Here is a 24,281-nt window from a genome sequence, read left to right on the forward strand (position 1 = left end):
ACGACCCCTCACCTACCGGCAACGGAACCGACGGGGCTTGGGGCGCACCCGAAGTAAGAAGGGGTGGAGCGCTGACCGGCGCGGGCTATTTAAATCCCGTTCCGGTGCGCTCCACTCACTCTCAGCTTTTCTTAAAGGGCACGCATACTGTTACTCAAATAAAACCAGAACCTAAGCCTACGCTAGCGTCTGCGTTTTTACTGGGTAGCAGGCAGAGCCTAACATAAAGCTGAGAGTCACCAAACCAAAGTCGCCAAGCTCCACCGGATGAAAATTTTCCGCTGGAGAGATCAACTGGCAAAAACGGAACCGGGGACAGCCATGGAGCCAGCACTTCGCACCAGAGGCGTGAAGGACGGCCCGCAAGAGGCAGAGGCGACCTGACAGCTGCTGGAGGCGGTGCACCCAGAATGGGACACGGACACCCTCCCTGCCCACACCACACCCCAGTTCCAGACCTGGAGCTCCAACCCAGACGGGAGAGCCCCGACGGAAGACAAAGTCGGGGACCAGCAACTCCTCACATGGGCCGGCGGAGCAGGACCCTGGACGGGAACACCCTACTCCACCTGGAGGCTCCGCTACCCCCAAACGCCCGAGCAGGAAGGCGCAAGACTACAGACCGGACAGCATGTGGCAGCACCGACGTCGGACGACCAGGACACGCCAGACAGGGTCACGGCCCTGGAAGCCAGGGTACGCTACCTTGAACACCTGCTCCTGTCCCTGACATCGGCAGACCGGAGCACGCCAAACAAGGACACAGCCCTGGAAGCCAAGGTACGAGACCTGGAACATATGCTCCAGTCCCTGGCAACAATTGTAGGCAAGCACTCCAAGACTGAGGCAGCACAGGGGGCAAGAGGGGATCGAGGCACCATACCCACCCCGCCAACAACCCCGAGCGGAAGGGGCCAAGCACGACACTCTGTCGCAGGGCTTCGTGGCCCCAGGCCAGTGGGAGCCATCCCTCACCACCCACAGGTAGGGGTCCCGCAAATTGGGAGGTTCGCCAAAGACTTCCCCGTACAATTTGACGGGAACCCTACGAAACTGTCCTTCTTCCTAACAAATGCGAGGGACTACATGGCCCAATATGGCCATTGCTTCAGCACAGAAGCCGCAAAAATCTTGGCAGTGGCCACCAAGCTCCAAGATAGGGCTGCGGACTGGTACGTACAGATGTCCGAGTCCGGAGCCCCAGCCTTGGCCAATTTCCACGACTTCCTAGCCGAGCTGAAGCATTACTTTGAGGACCCCCTGGCAAAGGAAAGGGCCAAGTGCACACTTCAAGCACTGCGCCAGGGAAGAAAAACAGTGGCCGACTACGCCCTTGAGTTCAGGGTCCTCGCAGGCAAAATCACAAAATGGTCTGAGGCCACCCTGATTGACATGTTCAAGCGTGGCCTCAACCAGGAGGTGCTACAATGGGCACTCTACAGGGACGACCCAGCCTCCCTTCACGGGTGGATTTGCCTAGTCGGGAAAGCGGAGCACACTCAGCACACATTCCTGCTTGCAGCTGCAGAGGACAAAATCCCTCCCAGCACCAGAGGACCAGTCCCACAGTTGGACCCGACCTGGCACGTGGACCAACAATGGAGGCTTGCCCGCGGGCAGTGTACCAGGTGTGGGAAGACGGGCCACCGAGCGGCGGACTGTTACAAAAACAGGACAACAGATCGCCCGCCCAGACCCACACTGAAGACGCCGCACAAGCCATCCAAACCCCCCAGACGCCTGACAGGAGTGTTAGCAACCCCGGACGAGGACGCAGACACCTACCTCATAGGGGACGCGATCAACGCCCAAGAACAGCTGGCAGGAAATGCTCCCCACCTGCTCTAAGCAGCGCCACTGGGCAGGTGGTGAAGAAGGGGCGCAACAACCCCAGGGTGAGTGACAATTGCTCCATCCTGGCAGGGACAATTAAACTCTCTTATGGCCCTAGAGCCATTACGGTTGAAGCTCTGGTGGATTCTGGGTGCTCCTGAAATCTGATCCACCCGGACATTGTCGCCGCACTAAAACTGCCCTGTTCCCCCCTCCCTAAACCGCTGGCATTCCAACAACTAGACGGCTCTACAGCGGGGGGGGCGGGGGGGACCGGCCACCCAGAGGACCGGAATGGTCACCCTGGCAATGGGCACCCACAAGGAATCCATAGACTTTGTGGAAACCCAGATAGGGAAACCCATAGTAGTGCTGGGGATCCCCTGGCTAGCACGCAACAACCCACACATAGACTGGAGGGCACGCTCCATCAAGTTCAAAGAAGGGGTCTACCAGGCACCAACACCGGACAAACCATCTGCTCCGACAGTGGGGAGGACAGAAGTCGTCGACCATACCCACGACCCCCCCCCCCCCAGAAGGACTGCCGGAGCAATATGCAGACTTTGCAGATGTCTTCGGAGAAGAGGAGGCGGACCAATTACCCCCCCACCGCAAGACAGACTGCACAATTGAACTGCTCCCAGACGTCCAATTACCCAAGCCCAAGATCTACCCCATGACCCAGAGAGAATTAGCGGCGCTGTGGGAATTCTTGGATAAAAACCTCTCCAGGGGTTTCATAGAACCAGTGAACTCGCCGGTTGGAGCACCCGTCCTATTTCGGGAAAAGAAGGACGGCACCCTGAGACTATGCACCGATTACCGCAGATTAAATTCCGCTTCCCTATCCAACAAATACCTCCTACCCCTCGTAAAGGACATGCTAGCACACCTGTCAAAGGGAAGGGTGTTTTCCAAACTCGACCTCCGTGAGGCGTATTACAGAATCCGCATCAGGGAGGGGGACGAGTGGAAAACGGCATTCAACTGCCCCTTGGGCTCCTTCCAATACAAGGTACTGCCATTCGGTCTTGCGCGGGCCCCGGGGGTCTTCATGCAACTCATCAACAAGGTACTGCATGAACACCTATTCAAGGGCGTACTGGTTTACCTGGATTATGTCCTCATCTACACGAGGACGCAGAGGGAACACGAGAGGTTAGTGATGCAAGTCCTCACTAAGCTCCGGAAAGCCAAACTCTATGCTAAGCCGTCCAAGTGCGAATTCCACAAGTCGCGCTTGGACTACCTAGGGTACAGAATCTCTGACAAAGGCGTAGAGATGGACCCCGCAAAGGTTCAGGCAGTCTTGAGCTGGGAACGCCCACACACCAGGCACCAGCTTCAAAGCTTCCTCGGGTTCGCGAATTTCTATAGGTCCTTCGCGAGGGGGTTCATGGAAATCGCCCTACCCTTAACCGATTTGCTCAAGACCAAAGGCGTCAGGGAGACGCGCAAGGTAAAAAACCCGGGGGCCGTACTTAATTGGACTCCTGCCTGTCAAACCGCATTTGACAGGCTAAAAGCGCTGTTCACAGCGGAGCCAATTCTAGCTCACCCGGACCCCGAACGGCCTTTTGTGGTGCAGGTGGATGCCTCTGACTTCTCAATAGGCACCATCCTGCTGCAAAAGGATTCCGCTGGAATCCTGAAGCCATACGCCTATCTCTCGAGGAAATTCTTGGAGACAGGCGCTGGCACGTGTGGGAAAAGGAAGCATTTGCGGTTAAAGCAGCGCTGGAGGCTTGGCGTCACCTTTTGGAAGTGGCGACTTGCCCGTTTGAGGTCTGGACAGACCACCACAACCTTGAGGCGCTCCGTACACCCCGGTGCCTCAGTCCCAAGCAAATACGCTGGGCTCAGTTCTTCAGCCGGTTCAACTTCCAGCTGAAGTTCATATCAGGCAAAAAGAACTTCCTGGCAGACGCACTCTCCCGACTGCCTCAGGATGCGGAGCCTATCTCCGACATCGTAGGGACGGTGCTTTCCGATTCCCAGCTGGGTATGGCGGCGGTCACCCGGGGTCCCACTCGGGGACAGCCTGCCCCCCCCTCGCAAACAACTACGATGCAACCCGCCCCTAGACGCAGGCAACCTCAAATGCCAGGTGGGCTACGGGCAGATTTTACAACGGCATTAAAATCTGACCCCTGGCTCCTCACCAACCCCAACAAGGTCACTATGGACCAGGACCTCGCATGGGCGGAGGGAAGGTTATATGTACCTGACTCACAACGGCAGGTGATCCTCAACAGATCGCATGACAGCAAACAGGCTGGTCACTTCGGGTTCTTGAAAACCCTACACCTGACTCAGAGACAGTTTTGGTGGCCCTCGCTGAGGAAGGACGTCAAGACGTATGTAGCATCCTGCCCAGTGTGCGCTATGGCCAAGCGACCGGCTGGCAAACCCCAGGGGCTGCTGCAACCCGTGGCTGAACCCTCCCGCCCTTGGGATGAGATCTCAATGGACTTCATAGTCGACTTACCGCCCAGCCAAAAGAAAACGGTCATTTGGGTGGTAAAAGACTACTTTTCAAAACAAGCACATTTTATCCCCTGCGCCTCGATCCCGTCAGCCCAACAGCTGGCGAAACTGTTCCTAGTCCACGTGTACCGCCTACACGGCTGCCTCTCCCTCTTGGTGACCGATAGGGGCACACAATTTACCTCGAGGTTTTGGCAGGCTTTTTTGAAACTGATAGGTACCCAGCAAGCCCTGTCAACCTCCTGGCATCCCCAGACGGACGGATCCACAGAGATCCTTAATGCCACACTGGAGCAATTCCTCTGCTCCTACATAAACTATCACCAAGACGACTGGGTGGACCTCCTCCCGTTTGCAGAGCAACAATCATAGGTTCCTGTGATGGTGAGGAAAGGGATGAAATGTGTGTAATGATGTCCCAACGCAAACCTTGTGACTCATATGTTTACCTCCAATATTGGGATACAAGTACAAGAGACATGCTGTTGTTTTTATCATCATGAATGTCTATGGCCATAACAAATCCATTATGGTCTTTCATGTCTTTAATTTCCTTTTCTCAGATTCTGTGCCAAAAGTGCCAAGTAAATATACAGTTCAGTATCTGAATCATTATTTTCCTGAGCAAGGATCAAGTGAGTAATTCATTTATAGATACGATTAAGATAGAAATGCACATATAAACAGTAATTTATAGGCAGTACAGTATAGTGAAATTATGACTTTGAAATACATATTTGCAGTCTGATTTATACAAGTTGTCAGAAAGTTTGTGTTTCTGAGCTCAACAGTGCTTGTTCCTAGGACATATGCATGAATTTACAGTTTTTAAGACTAAAGTGTTAATTCTGCAGTTCCCTTCCACTACAAGGGAAGTGGACTGTATTCCTCGGTTTTGATAGACAAATTAAGAATTAGATTGCAGTGTGAACATAAAACATATTAAATACTATATACTCAAGAGTAAATACTGTTACAGAAGATAAGCATAAATAAAATGTCCAAATGAAATATAATCCCTAAAATGCTAAAAGCTAAATTGCCCATAACAGATTTTTAGGTAAAAGTTCTCTTCTCTTGTGTGAGGGTGGAAGTAGAATGTGGTGTGAAAGAGGTGAAAAGTGTTCCATGCCATTCTACAGGCTTACAAAATCAAGTTGATATTTGTCATAATTGTATTTACAATTTTGAAGATCCTTAAGGTTTTTGAAGACCCTTGAGATTCTTGATAAAGTAATTATGCTTCCAGCTTTTAAGGTTATGAGGAAAATAATGTAATATGGTAGTGATAGCATTTTACAAAATAAATTCATTAAAATGATTTTGCTTTTATCTTAGTTTTTACAGTTTATTTACACATGTCAGTTCATTTAATTAATAAATGTACACTCATTCAGCATTTTCTAGTTTATAAGAAGGTAAATCCAGGCACTTAAGTTCTAGATAGATTCCTTAATTAGCCCATTATCATGTCAAGATTATATTATAGTACTATGTCTGGGTTTGGTCTTTCATATAAACAGATGCTGGATGGGACCTAACCCAGCCTTTTAAGCACATAATTTCCCAGAGACTTTTCCTACCTCCTACTGTTGTTAACCAAATGTGTAATACACCAAGAAGAAATGGTGCACTTATTGGTTGTCGACTTCCTAGAGTGGAAAATATGAAGAGGGAAGCAAGCATCCATCAAAAAAGTAAGTATTGTAGCATAATTTTGTGAGGTAGGGGAGGTGGGAAGGCATATACAGTAAGAGGGGATTAACCATGCAGGTATAGCAACTATTATATAGTAATTTCCTTTCATAGACAATGGGCTGGTAATTAGGGCCAGCCTAATAGCAGCGTTCCCTACCCTGGCACCCTTCAGATGTGTTGGGACTACAATTCTATGTTAACTGGTTCTCAAGACACCTGAAAGGTGACAGACTGGGAAGGCTAATTCATATTACTCAAAACCAGTGTCCAAGTGACATACCAATTAAGATAATGTAACATTTTTTTTGAGACATTAGAGACCATCAAACATCATCTTATATTTAATGGGGGGGGGTTTCAGGATTACCAAATTTTATCCAGACAACTATCCAGTAAAGTGTGCTAAGCTAAGACTGGCCTAAGTGCCACTGTAGAGCTTAATGGCTAAGTAGAATTCTGAACGTTAATCTTATTTCCTCAAATGCAAGATGCTTATCAGCTAAACCACTGCCAGTTGCTAATATCCATTATATAAATATAGATAAAAAAGAAGTTACACCAGAAAAAAATAACAGCTCATCAGTTCTTGAATATTGCATACCATATCATTCTGGAATAATTCAATAAACACACATAACTTCAAATATGAAAACAAATATGCTTAAATTCTTGAGTTCTTCCATAATCCAAAATATCACAATAATTTTGGTCACAATTCTTGTGACCCTTTTTTTCATAAATTCTGTGTTTTTATTTAATCAGAGAGTTGGACGGAGCTATTTAGGCCAATTCCAATTTTGTTTCATTGTAGGTCATTAATAAAGCAAATTGATTTACTATATTTTTAATTATAGAAGCTAAAATTCTTAGTTAAAAGTTGGTCTATAATATCATGAATTTAAAAGTATTTAAAAGAAGGGGAATGCTATCTACTTAATCTTGAGCATCCAAATTAACATGTGAACATAAGCAGAATTATTCTCTTCTCTTGTATTCTCTCACATTAATAATCTAAAATATTATCGTGGTTTTCTACACGAGAATAATGATTTTCATTCTTAACATACGAAATATGACTGAAATCTGTGTAATAAATGAGGATCTTTATTTTAAATTATATGTTGCTTTTTTTCCTCTTACTTGTAGCATCGCTCATCCAACTGGATAGTCACCCTAGGTACGAAAACCTTATATTTATTATTAACGATTTCTGAAACTGCAATGCTATACATATTTCTTGGGAGAGATCTCATAGAATCTAATCAAGTTTAATATGGAGCAGTCAGGTATATGATTGCACATATGCTTTATAAAACTATTATCTCTATACTTCATTTTAATTAATATTTTTATCATTCTCTCTTGCAACAAATTTTAGTTTGCAAGTTTGGGTGCAAGTACTATTTAGTGGATTTAGTTTAATCAAATAAAAAGATTTGCTCTAGTTAACTGAGCAAAAAAGTTTGTATAATTTATAATAGAAGTAATTATTAAAGAAAACCTGCAAAGGATAAATACCATCCTGAGAGAGAGAATTCCCCCTCCCTCATATTGACAGGTTGGAATCTTCTCCTGAGATAAAGCCTGCCGTTATACTTACATATAATTTAAAAAAGACAGAAGAATGCTTATTTTAGAAATGATATTTCATTAGCGCAAATGCAACCAGTAGATTATTTGGAAGTCATAATTGTTTCATATTTTTAAATGGTTTGTACCCCAAATGGTAATATCTAGCTCTTAATATATTAAGCCTTTGAATAATCGTTTTTATGATTCTGCTATGATAAGTTTTTTACCTGAAAAATACTGAATACTGTAAAGACATTTTTAGTGTTTATCAATACTTTAAGTACTTACCTAAAAGTGAAATATGGAAAATCTGCTTATAAAAAATAGAAAAGAAACATACATTTCCTAGCAGGTTCTGGAAGCTCAGAACATAATAACAAGTCAATTTTTTCATATTCAAATATAGCATAAATAAGTACTATAGCACAAAATGATTGAGTTGATATATATTTCAGAAGACACAGTCTTTTTGATGTGTATCCTTTTTGTGTAACTTCTAAGAATTGCTTCATTTTGCATGTTATTTTCTTCTGAGTTTTGAGATGCTTAATCTTAATCTGTTTCAGCTCTTTATCTCTGTCTCAGGCAACCGCTGAAAATCATCCTGGAAGGGGCTATGTCACACTACAGTTAGAAGAAAAAGAACTACAAAATATTGCCCTAGCTCAAGAAATCCATTTTAATGTTCCATATAACAAAACTGCAGCCTGGAGATTAGAAAAGTATCAAGCTGGAAAGGCCAATAGCTGCAGGGAGAAGGCATCTCCAGAGATCAAAGGTTTTTAAGCTTTCTCAATAACAATTGGTTTTATCATCAAAATTTCTAAAACACATTGGCTTGTTTACTTGGATACTACAAAGGGCTAGACCTAAAAGGCATCCAAGTCCTTGATGAGCAACTTGTTCCACAGAATATTTTAGTAGATTCATTATCTTTCTTAGGAAAAGGAACATTGACTTTAACCTGAGATTTCTTCTTGATTGATGGAGGATATTCTGAGAGGTTAATCAACAACAGAGTCAATAACAGAAAGTAGCACAACAGTAACACATGTTTGGAAAGTTTGAACTACATGTGCCAAAAGAATTATTTTTAATGTACCCCATAGGAACTCATGATCAGCCATTCTTAGCCTGCCTGTCAAGCCACCAAAATCAGAGAGAGAGAGAGCAAGCCCTAGGGTAGGGTATGTTCTTATCATCTGATACAAAAATTAAATGTTTAATCGGATTGTATTTTCTCTTTCTCATTTACTCCTTCTCAGAGGAGAGGAATAACTGGAAGTAAATTTTGAACTACAAATATGTATTCTGGATGGGAAAAATCATTGTTTAATATCTAAAGAACATTCAGTAGAATATAATTCTCAAAGCTGTTTTATGGAATGTAAACATTTTCCTTCCAGTATAGCTCAAAAGAGGATGAGTTAGCCCCACATGCATAGACACATACGAATACCTGTCCCTTCTGTGAGAAGACTGATACAGAGTATCAGGCTGTGCCTCAATTAAATTTAACAATTAAATTTAAACAGTTTATATTTAACAATTTACGTACTTATATCATCAGGAAAGTAAGACTTGGAAATATGCTTTTGATGATGAGTGAAGGGCTTCTGTGGGGGTGCATCTAGATCTTGTATTTCCTCACAAATCTATTTGTGGAATGGACATCTGAAAATAGATGACCATGGAAGTCAGTTTCTAAGACCTGAATATGTAGATAAGATGATGTATAGATTTTGGAATTCTCGTTTTTAGTTATTAATTTATTGTTCTTTTATATCACGTATTCTCTTGGTTGTTTATGAAATAATTTTGGGGGGAAATATGCAAAGAAGTACTAGTAATCTGGAGCTCTCTTAGAGATTTTTACTCATTGTGGAGCTCCCTGCTGCATGGTTCATTATGTTATGACTGTTCCTAATGCCTGTGCTCTCTGGAACACCACACTTCTGGGTGAAAGAAGGAGTAGCCTAACTGTCAGAAACCAAACAACCAAGCTGAACTTGTGGACAGTACAGCCTGCCTGCCTGCCTTCTTTCCATATGGCCATCCAACTTAAGCAAACAACTCTGGGTTGCTAGTAAGAATACAAAAAACAATATAACAACAGAAGAAAAAATACAATTAAAAGCAATCATAATAGAATACAAGAGCTAAGGCATCTCATAATCAGCTCACAGCCTCCAAAACATGCATATCAGGATCCACTAGAAACCTGGCCCTAATGCCTGAAGGAAAAGCCAGGTTTTCACAGCCTTCTGGAAGTGTTGGGGCCATGCAGATCTAGGGAGCAGGCTGTTTCATAGGACAGGTGCCACAACAGAGAAGACATGTTTCCTGCTTGGGTTCCACAATATAGCACTGTTTCAAAGAAGGGGTCCAAAGCACACACTTCTATTGTATATAATGGGATAGGCAGAAACTACTGGAGACAGGTGATCCCTCAAGTAACATGGCCCTGTAGGGCTTTAAAGGTTATAACCAGCACCTTAGATTGTACCTGGAAGCCTATTGAGGGTCAGTGAGGGTCATGCAATAGCTGTGTCACATGGGTAAACCTGGTGCGTCCAGTACTGGCCATACCGCTGCACTCTGGACCAGTTGAAGCTTCCAAATGCTTTTCAAGGGCAGCCCCATGTACAGCATGTTGAAGTAATCCAAACGGGAAATGACTAAGGCATTAGTGACCACGGGCTGAGGCCTCCTAATCCAGGAACAGGTGAAACTGGCATACATGATGGATTTGTGCAAGGGTCCTTCTAGCCACAGCTGCCACCCACTGAAGCAGGAGCCATAAGTCCAGGTGGAAACTCAGATTGCACACCAGCTATGTCTGGGGGAATGCTATCCCATCCAGGGTTATCGATTGAAAAGTTTTGTGAGGATTGATATTCTAAAATTTAGAAAGAATTAAAAGCTAAGCTGGGACAGATCTGAATAATAGTTGGGTGAAATCCTCGGGCTGCAGTCTAAACCGAGAAGTAAGGAAAAAAATCTCAGAAAACAATGACATGCCCATTCCATAATATTGCCAAGGAATGAATCAGTCTCTCTCTCTCTCTGACATGCACATGCTCTCTGGAGAGCACAGAATTCTTTTATTCATGGGGGGGGGAACTACCTAGTGATTAAGAGCAATTATTCGATCGTAAGTATTTAGAGAAGCACACAAGTTAAAATCTCAGAACAGTACTGTGGACCACAGGATTCTGGAAATGTTTAAAGTATCAACTTGAATGATCATAAATGAACATAATAAAAGGCTATAGATATATGACACAGAGGCCAAGTTGAAATACATTTTTCCTAATTGTGTGAGTATAGCAAGATCTATACTCATCTGACTACAAGAACTGAAAGACAGGTAGACAGGGTGGGATATTATTTTTCTGTACGATATGCTAAGGTAAATTCATTAATACTGTATGTCACAGTAAAAATTAACATGTAAAACATGTTGGGACTAAATTGTTGAATAGTATATTAAATTGATCTCTGGATCATTATATCAGATTTACTTATTTTTAATCACAGGTTTCCCTGACACTCAAAAAAGCAGTTTAGTTGGAAGGGAGAATAAAGTAAAGGAATTGTCTTCAGCAAGGAATGCTAAAACTAACAGAAATGGTGGAGGGAACGGTGAAGAAGGTCTTAAACTGAACAGGTCTCCAGTTACACAAGATTTGCTACAACTCTCCCTTCCTTTGATGTCTGAGGGAATATACAGACAAGCCACTGAAAAATATTCGAGAAGTGAACGGCATCTAAAATTCTTAGGCCAACACCGGTAAGTAAACAGTACTATCTATTCAGGCTGACTTTTAATGCTTCCATCCAAAATTGTCTTGTGATTCCTGTTTTTTATGAAAAACTCAAGTGTATGTAACAATGGGCAGAAGTAGGTTAAAACAGAAGATGCAGCAAAACAGTACAATTCCAGTTCAAGAAATACTTTGCTGAAATGAGTTTCAATTAAATCATTTAGCAAATAGTATAAGGAAGCATTCTGAATTCACTGAACAAGGGAGGTAGCAGCAGCTAAAGTCAGGAAGAGGAATATGCTTCTTAATATTTAGCCATATATAGATATAGATTATATATAGAGATATCAACATTGATATATAGATATAGATCAATCATTTTGTACTTTTTCTCAGGAAGTAGCTGCCAAGTTTTACATCCTGATTCACTGATCTTAGAAAAAAGATGGCCTCTGTTGTGGAGGTGGGCAGCCTGGATTATCAAGAAGCAAGTTATAAACCATGTAATAGATGTATAACTAGTACAATAATTAATTTATTTTGCTTATTTGTGCAGACCACGCCTGGCTACCTTACTGACTACAAAAGGGCCCAACAAAACAATTTTATTGAAACATTCTGAAGATGATGAAGCATCCAGTCCTCTACTACAAAGCAGGCCAAAATTGCCAACAAGAAACTTGCTGTGCCAGAGTGAAAGCAAATTTTTTTCTAGGAGACATAAAAGTGACCGACCTTCCGTGCAAGACCTTCCAAATACAACTGAGAGGATTTCTTTTCATGCATAGGACAAAATGCAGTTTCTTTTGTGTCATTTTGTAAGCCACAAAAGACAGTAGTGATGTCATCAGAGGGTATCGCTTTAGCTCTTTGGACATTGTACTGGGAAGACATTACATGCCGAGCAGTTGCACTTTCACAGGATTGGACTATTGGATACAAATAAACTAGAACATCTTGTGGGGGGCTGCTGTGACCAATATAAACAAAACTAAAAAAAAAATCCTGGTTTATTTATTTATTTATTTATATTGTTAGCAAATTGCACAGGGAAGCAAGTTAAACAATTTCATTTCTAAATTTCAGCTTGCTTCTAATGTAATATTTCAACAAAATGATCTGGAAAAAAATGAGATATTGGGTTTCTCAACGCTGAATCATATTAGACAAGGGTAGGATTTTTATTCCATAAAGTGTTGAAACTGAAAGAAAAAAATGTATAAACTTGAATAATTTCTCTTTGGGGATTGTCTTAAAGGATAAGAATACAATAGAGAAAATAAGGTTACTTTTACAGTTTGGTGCTGCTGTCATTCACTCCATTTTTCTTATGAAGAGGCAAAATATACATCACTATATAAATCTCTTAAAAGGGACACTTATAATTAGCTACTCACAATTTCCAATGAACTCCAGCTTAATTATGTCAAAACTACAAATAATTGCCACATGACCAATTTTATATTTGAAGACACCCTGCAAAAAAAAACTTTTGCTGATGCATAGTAATTTCCAAGTATAATCATGTATACCTGCCAGCTGATAGATCCAATGAACTGAATTCCCATCCATGAAAACTTATGTTGTAATACATTTGTAGTATGTTAATTTGCTTATAAATTAGATTCTTAATTTTTATAATCTGCTAAAGCATTATTTTTCCACATTTACCTGGAATTAGAAGAAAAAAATGGGAACTCCAGTTAGCACTTGACTAAACCTCTAATACCCAGCCAAGGACTTCTGCATAACCAAAATCCTCCTAGACTGTATATGCACAACTGAGTTTAGTTCAGCAATGGATCGTGGATTTTCAGTGGAAAGGATATTAACTATTGGTTAGCCCATTGTATTCCTTCCTACTGAACCTGGCTAGGATCGGTAACAGTTCGCTGATTTTCACTTGAATTGCCTCTCTAAATTGACTATCTGTTCCCACTGGAGCACAAATTTTTGTCTTTCTTTCTCTCTTTAAAAGGTAAATAACTCATTACTATAAAAAGAGAGAAAAGGCAAAAAAAAAAAAGATAAAAGCTTGAATGAGGAGGATCAGTTCAGACAGACTACGTATGGAACAATTCATCACTTATTTCCTGCTGGAGTAGATCAACTACGCCTATAGACTAGAAAAGTTTAATTAAAACTACAAAAATTTGAAAAATCTTAAGTATTTTTGTCTGAACAGGATGCTATTTCAGTTTTTTTTTTTCCCCTTAATTTCCAAAAGCAGTTCTAATCAGATCTGGGAGGAAAAAAAGGACAGTAATGGATAATCTTATCCATTTCCCTTAAATATTTGAAGAGCTGTCATATACCAGAAGTACAGTATTTATTCTTTGATGTATCAGAGTGCAGGACTAGATATACAGACAGTCCACTACTTATGAACAGGTTACATTCCAAGAGGCTGTTCATAAATCCATTTGTTCATAAATCCAACCAAGGGTACATATGCAACACACCATAAACTAACCCTTTCCGCCTTCTGGGACCTTCTAGGTTGGAGTTTCAGACAGGATTGTTTGTATTGGCGAAAGTTCGTAACTCAGAATTGTACGTAGAGGACTGTCTGTAATTAACTTAATTTACAAGATAAATTTCAGTTAAACATAATGGAATTCATGCAATAGTTGGACCATGAAACCAATCATGTGAGGGTGATATGATCTTGATGGTTATCTTCAAGCACAGGCTTGGATAACATCTTTAAGATACTCTAATTAGATTTTCCATTTCCTGCATCAAGCAAGATATTGGATTAGATAGCCTATAAGATCCACTGCAATTGTGTGATCTGTATAACAAAATGTTGTATGTCTAAGTAGAAGTATCCACATAGAATTAATGTTTATCCCCAGATAAGTGTATACAGACTAGCAGCTCTGAGGTCAAGGGAGATAACCTTGAAGCCCTCCAGATGTTTTGGATAAAATAGTCCTCAGCCAGACTTGATCAATGATCAGTAGTAATATGGAACATGTAGCTTAAAATGAATGGAGTCTACCGCCTAACCCTGCATATAGCTTTTACCTAGGCTTTTTAATTTGAAATCTAGGAAGTTAGATGGTGGGAGGGAAAATCAAAATTAATGTATCCCATTTCCATTTCTGTACCCACACAGACAACAGCACAGTGCAATTATTCACATTCAGATATAAAGAACACCAAGATTGCATTTTAGCAGATGCCTCTACACTGGGTGGACATCATACCTGCAGTGAGAAAGGTACAGGTAGTCCTTGCTTACTGTCCACTTGTTCAGTGACTGATCAAAGTTATGATGGTGCTGAAAAAGATTTACAACCTGTCCTTGAAGTGGCAACCATCGCAACGTCCCCATAGTCACGTGATCACCATTTGCAACCTTCACAGCTGACTTCCAACAAGCAAAGTTAATGGGGAAGCTGGCAGGAATACACATTGCAGTCATATGATGTCATGCTTAATGACTGCAGGTGATTTGCTTAACGACCACAGCTGGAACTGATGTAAGTTGCTGTGGGCACATGATGTTTAATTTTACGACTGTGTCGCTTAGTGATGGAGTTGCCAGTCCCAACTGTGGTTGGTGAGGACTACCAGTATACATAAATAAGGGTGTGTGAATGGATCGCTTTTAGAATTTGGTAAGTTTTTTCAGATCTTATGCACAAGGATCCCTCAGCAATAAGACTGCAATGAAATTATATATGGCTATTACCCTGATGAACACTTGAAAAATCAGGTTGCTTATTCTTATTGGGCTACCTAAAAGGAACACCCTGATAGGAAGCCAAGCAACAAGAAAGACGTCACCCTGTTTGGGTCGAGCCAATAGACCCAAAGTGCCAGGTTCAGGAGTTGGTGCGAAGCGAACAAAACACCAAGACGAAAATCAGACTTTTCATATCCACTTTATTTCAGAGCTCTGAGATACATAGAGACTCTCCGCTAAGGGGGAGAGCCTTGAGCAAGCCACAGACCCCTGCTTTTATACTATCTTGAGACAAAAGAAATAACCAGCTCACAGCCGGTTTCTTACAATTTCAGCAATTTTGGGAACAGATCAAGAACAAACATCATAAACTTATCAATCTTGTATGTCCTGTCAGCTGCCCAAGCCATGACCCACCTTATCAGGCTGACCACAGCTGGTCTCCTGCATCCCTACTCCAGGTCAAATCCATACAAGGAAATCACAAATCATACAGCTGTTTTCAAAAGTTACAAAAACATGTCATTGAGTGAAAGTATATCACCTCTGACAAGGACATTGAATACAGGTTTCAGCACAAATACACATATTCTCATATGCAGGCTCATTATCCATGTTTTCACATGCAGGCTCATTATCAGATGCTGACCCAATATTAGTTCCCTCTATTTCAGTTTCTTACTCCAGGAAATAAAGCCAGACTGCTCACTTGAGGGAATGATAATAAAAGCAAAACTGAAATACTTTGGCCACATAATGAGAAGACAGGACACCCTGGAGAAGATGCTGATGCTAGGGAGAGTGGAAGGCAAAAGGAAGAGGGGCCGACCAAGGGCAAGATGGATGGATGATATTCTAGAGGTGACGGACTCGTCCCTGGGGGAGCTGGGGGTGGTGACGACTGACAGGAAGCTCTGGCGTGGACTGGTCCATGAAATCACGAAGAGTCGGAAGCGACTGAACAAATAACAACAAAATTTCAATTTCTAGAGGGACTTGGTGGCGCTGGGGGTTAAGCTGCTGAGCTGCGGAACTTGCCGATCGGAAGGTCAGCGGTTCGAATCCGCGTGACGGGGTGAGCTCCCGTTGCTAGTCCCAGCTCCTGCCAACCTAGCAGTTTGAAAACATGCAAATATGAGTAGATTAATAGGTACCGCTTCGGCGGGCAGGTAAAGGCATTCCGTTTAGTCATGCCAGCCACATGACCACGGAAATGTCTACCGACAAACGCCAGCTCTTCGGCTTTGAAATCGAGATGAGCACCGCCCCCAACTATTTCAGTTTCTACCATTTCCGTTCTCATCAACCCCCACCCCTCCAGAACAAAAAAGAAAAGGAAGCCTACAATTGGCAGTTCGATAATAACTGCCTGGAAATAAATGTACTGTATGCGTTTTGTGCATTGCATCCCATTTAGGCACAACACGTATTTCAAAGGAATACGCTTTCTATTCTCTTACTATTGGTGTTTGCAGGCAGGTACCTGTTCCGCTTCTAACAGGAAACCTTTAAGAACTGCAATGTGATAGGTGCGATTGCGCAATGCATCCCAATCGCCACCACCTCTCCTGGAAAGAGCGTCACCCGAGGAATACTGCACCGCCTTGCTTAGCGGGGCCGTTTTAAAAAGACTGTTGTCTAGATCAGTGTTTCACAACCTCAACAACTTTAAGATGCGTGGACCTTAACTTCATAGTGGCTGAGGAATTCTGGGAGTTGAAGTCCACACATCTTAAAAGTTGCTCTGAACTTTCAGTAGTCGGCTCTTTTTGTATTGCGAAAAGTCGGGACTGACGAAATGAAAACGTCTGAAACAACCGGGAGATCATTTCTGTTTTGTTACCAAGTTTGCATGTTCTAATGATATACTGGTATGAATTCATCCAATTACAGTATTCAAAATTCTATGAGCCGTACAGAGATGTGCCTAAACGGTGACATATGAATATTTAAAAAACATAAATACAAGAAAATGTCAAACGGCAGCTTCTGGAAGATCGATTGGATTCCGTGAGAAGACGAAGAAAACAATCACAAGAAGCCCGACCGCAACCGCTAGCAGGAAGCCACCTGACTGCGGAAAAATAGGACGAAAACGAAATCGAAAGGGAAATCTGCTGACCGCGCCGCATGTGATCCGAGGAGCAAAACAGACCAAGCAGTAAACGAGCCTGAAAGCCACCCTGAGCGCTCGGGAGGATCACAGCCAGCGGTGGGGTTTAACGCCTTCGGTTTCGTCGGCAAGTAAGTAAATAACCTCTTTATTGTTATTCCTGGCTAATTTAAGCGTTCACGCGGTGCAGGGACATTGTAATACGGGCTTTGGGATATGCAAAATCAGTCTTTAATTCTTCTCGATTGTTCTGCGGTGGTTTTGAATATTTGGCAGTCCCTGCCTCCGACGTCTTCCTGACTCTGGGAAGAGAACGGAGGCCTGCGGGTTTTCCAATTGTTGGATGCAACAGCTGCATCACAAATGAAAGCAAGCGGTCCGGGTGCCCCCCGCCCCCTTTCTTCTCTCACTAAGTCACAAGGCCCGGAGGCTGGCGAAGGAGATCTGACACGCAGCCTTCCTCACCCTGCTGCCCCGCGGATGGATTGGCTTGCGTGTTGCCTGCGAGTTATCCCAATCTGAAGGCAAGGGCGCTCTGCTGGGGATGGCTGCTTTCTCAGGCACCGGGAAAGCGGTTGAAGAGGGACCTTGGTGCCTGTGGACGCTTTTCTGGCTCTCCTTGGGCGCGTTCCAACGTAGCTCTTCCACCCTCAGGCCAGGATCGTTCCTTGAAGCGGCCACGGACAGTTCAGACTAGTGTTTGAATGGAGGAATGTTAAGATTTGGCAGTTGCCGGCAGAGATGCCCCTGAGCATGTCTCCTCAAAGCTCCCAAGAGCCATTTGGTTTACCTGCCTTCAGACCACTTTGCACCGAAGACTGGGATTGAGTTTCCCCTTACTACAGCCTATTTTCTTTCCTCGATGCCTGAAAAGCCTTAGTTGGCTTGTAGGAAGAGACACAGTTGCTGTTTTCATTAGAGCATGACAGTCGGGGCTGTTAATACACCCTTTATATAGGGGGTACTTCTTTTGCCTCTTTCAAGCCCTCTTTAGACTACTGTCTATTACTTGAGCCAGCTTCTCCAGACTCATATTGTCTTTTCCTGTGTCCTGGCAATCTCATTTTGCCAAATTTTCTTTGTATTTTTTCTCCACCTTCCTTGTGGCCCTGGCTGTTTTTCATCCTCAGCCCTCTACATGCACTATTATTGTTTCCTGTTTAGGTTATAAGCTCTTTCGTCCTATCCTAATATTTAATTTCTTTTGTTTCTTACTTGCTTACTCCTCCTTTATTACACAGGAATGGGCATCTTTTCCTCTTGTATACTGTGGGCCTTTACTTTCTTTTCCCCAAAGAGATAGCATTATCACCTTGTTTTGAGTTTCAGATCTTTTCTTCCACCAAAAATAAATAAAAATCTTCCAAGTTAATGGATACTTGCACCATTCTGTTTTAACATTATCCTGAATTACCGATTAATTCCTCCATACCTCTGCTTTTATTTCTTTTTCAGTGCCCAGCCTCAAGAAGTTTTTTTCAGTGGATTAAAAATCTTTCTTCTTTGTAAACTAGAATATCCCTGCCTTTTTTTCAAACATTGCTCCACCATGCTTTATGAGGTCAAGAGCCCTAGGATACAATCCTTTGGTCTCAGAGGTATGTCAGGGCAGTAGTTTTGTTTTTTGTTTTTCCAAAACTTCCTCTCTCAAGTCATTTCCTCTTCTTTGACCTACAGCATCTTCAAGAGTCAGCCAATCACTTTTTTGCCAAAATAACAGGAAGACAAGTTTTATATAACTTTCCATAATCCCTATCATATCAACTGGCTATAGATTATGGGGGTGAAAATTCAAGATACGAATCTGAATAACACCAGCTGGGAAACCCTGTGTTAGTATTATGGAATGTGAGAGAGGGGACTATTTGTTTCTTCTTAACATGCCTAATTTTATAGCTGTCTGTTACTTTTTCCTCCCTTTCCTCTCCTTTCTTTAAAAAACTAAATAACTCCAACACAGTAATATTTCTTAACAGGTTTGGAGAAGGAACTGCAGAAAAAAACCAAGAGATTCCAACATTACAAGTTGACAACGTTTGGAATATTTTGTTACCACATTACCCCTTATTACTATATAGTATATAATCATTCTAGATGCAACAGAATTGTGATTCGGCCCTTTGTGCATTTGAAATTCAAATTTTGTCTGTGATTTTTTTCAGCCATACCAAGAGACCATATCTTTGAATGTTATTTTTCAAACAGTCATTTGTGAAAGCATTGCTACACTGTAAACAGGTAAGGGAGATATTTAATGAAGTAATAATGGTTCTGTAGCTTTTCTGCAATGGGATAATATACTGACAGTATCAAATAAGATGTTCAGAAGATGAAGAAATATGATTTCTCTAGGGTATCAGAACTGCCACATGATTATCTGGATCTGCTGAACAATAGTTGCCATACACTAAAAAGGTTGTATGAATAGATGCTGTGATATTCCCTCAAACTCTGCTGGTTGCTTTGTCCTGCTTAGAATACAATACCTTCTGCAGGATGTGAATCAACAAACCTTCTTCCGACATCCTCATCCCACACTTGCTTCCTCATTCTATTGGTCTTGAAGTTTTGTAGTTTATAGAAAGTCCTCTCAATTGGCAATAAATTAGGAAAGAATCAGGATACAGATGTCACTGGTTTATCAGGTTGGAGATGAACAACCTTTCCTAGTTTAGTGCATTCCCTTTGAATCCCAGCTATTTCAGCCTGTCTTTAAAGTCCTTGGAAAGCTCTGTTATCTCTTCCTTCGCCTGTTGTTGAGTCAAGGCTTTGAAGAGATGAGAGCTGAAGAACAACAAATTATGATAGAGGGCTCTAAGTTCCTTATCACTGGGGGAGATGGAATGAGCTTTCTGACTCATCTATTGGTATTTGGGACTCAGATGCGGAGGAGAGGATGTTAAAGTCTTTCTTGGATTTCAGTTGCTCCTGATTTAATTTTATCTCTTTGATAGCGCTAGTAGTGTTCAATTATTTATGTATTTATTATTAAAAACAGTCCCAACGTGAAAGATAAATATTTATAGGACTTGCCATGAACCCAGAGAAAAGAGCCACTGAATTCCAAAATGCTAGGCAGCACTGTTGATATCTGCCAAACCAGGCTCTGATAGATAGATGATCATTGGGCAGGTGTGTTGTTATTCTCCAGCATAGTCTCTCTCTGCTCCCTCATCTCAGCTGTTTCATTCTCACAAGACCAAGTTCAGCTGAGAAATATTAATAATAGATAGTTTGGAGTTAGCTCAGGAATGAATAACTTCCTGGGTTAAGAGCTAGACTTGGCCTTTGAAAGATCTGCTGGTAGCATGTAGAAGCAAATTAAAAACATTTGATTTCATTCCATTTCTATTGTTTGAATTTCTTCTTTTGTCATTTTACAAATAACAATTTGCAACAACTTTGGAGGGCTCAGTGGCTGCACCCAAAGCTTTCAAGGAGTGTGGTCTTGTGTATCATGTAAATCTACCAATTGTAGTTTGTAAACCATTGTATATGGCTTGATTTTGTGTGAACTAGGCCAATTGTAATTAGAAAAACCCTGTTGAAAGAAACATGGTTAAAATCACATTGTTATAACATTGTATAAAACCCTGGTCCATAAGACACTAGGGAAGTATGTGCTGAAGTGGAGACATAATTCGTAGGAACCAACCATGACCATATATTTTCTTCTGCCAGGTGTTCAGGTGGAAAATGCAGCTGAAGTTCCAACAAACCATTGTTGAATACATTAAAGGGTTAAGAGAGTTGAGATACAGCTCCTGCCTCTTGTATCTGAGTAATCTCTCCCTTGCCATTGGTTATAATGCTTTACTATTATACGCCCTTGTCTGGGAAGCTGGGAATATCATCAACCTTCCCACCAAAAGAATCGGCTTCTACAATTTCTGCTTGTGGGATCAGAAAGCAGAACTGGATTGCCTCATGATCAAAGACATGGAAAAGTTAGGGATCAGCAAGGTTGCACTGCTGTTGTCAAGAGTCTGCGTATACATCAGCCCGGTTTTGTGCCTCTTCGCTGCCACTACAGTCATGCAGCAGGCCCTGTGCTTCAGACACAGAGACGGATGGAAACTGGCTCAGATTCTTCTGTCTGTTAGCAGTTTGAGTTTGCCTGTTGGTCTAGCTTTGTTTATCTTGCCCAATCAGAGGTGGATTCAAGTCTCTGAACTAAGTGAGGGCTTTGCAGCCCTAGTTGGGGCTTATATTTTACTTCTCCTCCACCTGCTCATAATTATCCTGCACCTTGCAGAGTTCAAAGACCCTCTTCCTGAGAGACAGTTAACTCCTGCATAGAGCCTTCCATGAGATTTTTTGTTCAACTGACAGAGTGAACTGCAAATAGACTACAAGAACTCATCATGCAACTCCAGCCTTTGTTGTTGGTTTATGGTTTGGTGTACTGTGTGAACCAATGGCCAAGTTGAATTTGGAATAACATGTTTGGCAATGTGAGGCAACATCTGAATGTAATAAACACTGTGGTGAGTTGAGTGGGGGAACCAGTGCAAAAACACCTTCAAAGGCCTGAATGAATTGAATTCAGGGAATGCTCTCTAACAGTAGTGAACTACAAGAGAGAGAACATGTTGCCTCACATGTTGCACTCTTTAACACATAGTCTCCCCTATTTCAAGGGCTGGAAGATAACCAATGCCCTCTGAAGAGGAACCACACTTAGATGTAACCATTTTCTTTAGGGAAAGAATTAAGGCAAAAAGGAGTACATTAAGTACTGAACCCCCATAAAATCCCTTGGGCGTCCTGCAGCAATGGGTTTTAGTCTCTTCTATATTTGGAGCACAGCCCTTGCCGTACAAAGCATGGTGTGGCCTATAAGCTGACAGAAGCTGCACACTCCTTTTTCAAGACCAGAGCTGTCAGTCAGCTACTGCTTGCTGGTATTGAAAATTTCCTTAAGAGCTAACTTGGGAATTCTTGTATTGTTTGAGACATTAATTGAACCTATGGGTTCTGTGAATGTTAGCTTGCCTTGAAAACCAGACCTCTTCCCCTGCCTACATTTTCCCACACATTCTGAGATCAATAGAATATCCAGAGTGCCATTGCATAGAAGAGAGACTTGTGTGGCTGCTTTTCTTCTCCAGTCTGTAGCACTGATGAATATTCTGGCAAGTATTGCTTGTAAAAGAAATATCCTTGTGCAGAACACTTGCACTGTTTATTGCTACTACCCTAATACTTCATATTTATTCTGCTGCACATCGCTGAGTTTGTCACAACTTCTATAATGAGGACTTTGAAAGCTCTCATAATTGATCCAGTTGTGTAATTTTGTTGCTTTTCTGGCTTTTAACCAGACAAAGAAGTGAGGTGATGAAGCGGAGCTCAACCCACTAGCTTCTGTAGCTTTCTTCTGTTCTATAACTGCTGCTGACACTTCCAGAATGATAGAACTTGAAGTCAAATCTCACTACTGTACAGGCTGAAACAGATGTCCAAGTAGCAGAAGAGCCTTCCCTAATGTGTTTTGAGATGTGTTGAGACTCAGTTTCAAGAATTTCCATTGCTGGAAAGGATGCTGTTAGTTGAATCCTAACACATCTTGAGGACATACCTTTGTGAAAGGTAGCGTAACAGACTATTTGTTCTCTCTCCACAAATATTATAGGTACATACCTCTCTTAACATTCGGTTATTATGCAAATAACATTTTTGTGACTGAAAACAGTAATAAGATTACCTACATATTGATTTATTGCTGTTAACCCATAACTGGGAAGTCTTTCCCCAGGGTTCTGTGTGAACAACACTACCAGCTTTTTCATGAAAACTGAATTATTTGTATCCGTTTTTACTAGTGTATGATGGTTCATACAAGTCAGATGGTTCAACTGACTTTCTGCCAAAGACAAAGTAATTTGTAAAGTAAGTAAAATCATCTTAATTATTACCAGATGTGTCAGAGTTCAATCGCAAAACTGCATAACTTCAAGGAAAGCTTTCTTCTATATGGCATTTCTATACTTTTTCCCCTTCTGATATACATTAACACAATTTCTACAAGAACCATATGCCCTAGATCTGTGGTTTACCTAAAGCTACCATATGAGTGATAAATGTACTGAGATGACTTCTTGGTTCTCAGTCATAACCCAGATAACTACTAAATGGTCTGAACATTAGTTGGAGAAGAGACACCTATTTAATAAAGACAAATAATAGGACCTGGTTCAAAAATGCACTAAGGCACTTGAATACTTTAGCAGATAAAACTTTTACTATTATTGCATTAATTCCTGCTTCATAGCAGTTTAATTATGACTTAAAATACAGATAGTCCTCGCTTACCAACCACTCGTTCAGCAACCATTCAAAGTTGCAGTGGTGCTGAACGAGGGGTACTTACAACCAGTCCTTGAAGTTCCAGCCGTCACAGCGCCCCCACAGTCGTGGTCATGGTTTGGGTGCTTGGCAGCCGGCTTGCACTTACAACAGATGCAACATCCCATGATCGCCATTTGCAACCTTCCCAGCCGGCTTCAATGAGGAAGCCGGCAGGGAAGGTCGCAAGACGCTCCTGTAAGTCACTCCCACTCCCACGGCTCTTTCTCCTGAGGAGCCCAGCTATGGAAGAATCCAAGGGATCTCTTACTCTGTAGCATGCACTCCCAGCACCCCACCCACCCACAGTGCCCCTTATGCACCCTTCCCCACCTGGCAGCACCTGGCCCCACCACACTTGTGCCATGCTGGCCCCCTGCACACCCTCCCTTACCCAGCAGCAGCCATGTACCAGCCCGCTGGTCTTGCAAACTGCTTGGGACTTGCAACTTCCTGCTGGCTTCCCCATTGGCTTTGCTTGTGGAAGCTGGCAGGAAGTTGCGAAGTCATCCTTGCTTAACGACAGCAACAAGGAATGCCAGGATTTCTATCATTAAGTGATGCGGTCATATGACATCATGATTTACGACTGCATCACTTAGCAATGGAAATTCCGGTCCCAATTTTATTTATTTATTTTTCAGATTTATATATCCACCCATCTCATAAACAAGCAGAAAAGAGCTAAAAACAATAAAATACATTAAAAATATTTTAAAAATCCTAATTACTGTCATTAAGCAAAGACTACCTGTGTACAAGATAT

At 42.2% G+C, this 24,281-nt stretch overlaps 2 protein-coding genes across 2 annotated transcripts in view; both read left to right on the plus strand.

Moving 5' to 3' along the window:
* Nucleotides 1-12,355, plus strand: part of AGBL3 (AGBL carboxypeptidase 3) — a 44,502-nt gene extending 32,147 nt beyond the window's left edge. Inside the window, exons 16-21 of the mRNA XM_063308695.1 lie at nt 4,887-4,958; nt 5,847-6,020; nt 7,168-7,198; nt 8,160-8,371; nt 11,134-11,386; nt 11,917-12,355. Coding sequence (XP_063164765.1) covers nt 4,887-4,958; nt 5,847-6,020; nt 7,168-7,198; nt 8,160-8,371; nt 11,134-11,386; nt 11,917-12,148 — 974 coding nt within the window. The 3' untranslated portion in view covers nt 12,149-12,355. The remainder of the gene's footprint in view (nt 1-4,886; nt 4,959-5,846; nt 6,021-7,167; nt 7,199-8,159; nt 8,372-11,133; nt 11,387-11,916) is intronic.
* An 8,435-nt stretch (nt 12,356-20,790) lies between these two features.
* Nucleotides 20,791-21,663, plus strand: TMEM140 (transmembrane protein 140). Its single transcript, XM_063308618.1, has one exon. The coding sequence runs from the start codon at nt 20,864-20,866 to the stop codon at nt 21,464-21,466; it is 603 nt and encodes a 200-aa protein (XP_063164688.1). The 5' UTR covers nt 20,791-20,863; the 3' UTR covers nt 21,467-21,663.
* The last annotated feature ends 2,618 nt before the right edge of the window (nt 21,664-24,281 follow it).

This window comes from Candoia aspera, chromosome 7, assembly GCF_035149785.1.
Source record: "Candoia aspera isolate rCanAsp1 chromosome 7, rCanAsp1.hap2, whole genome shotgun sequence".
Lineage (NCBI taxonomy): Eukaryota > Metazoa > Chordata > Lepidosauria > Squamata > Boidae > Candoia > Candoia aspera.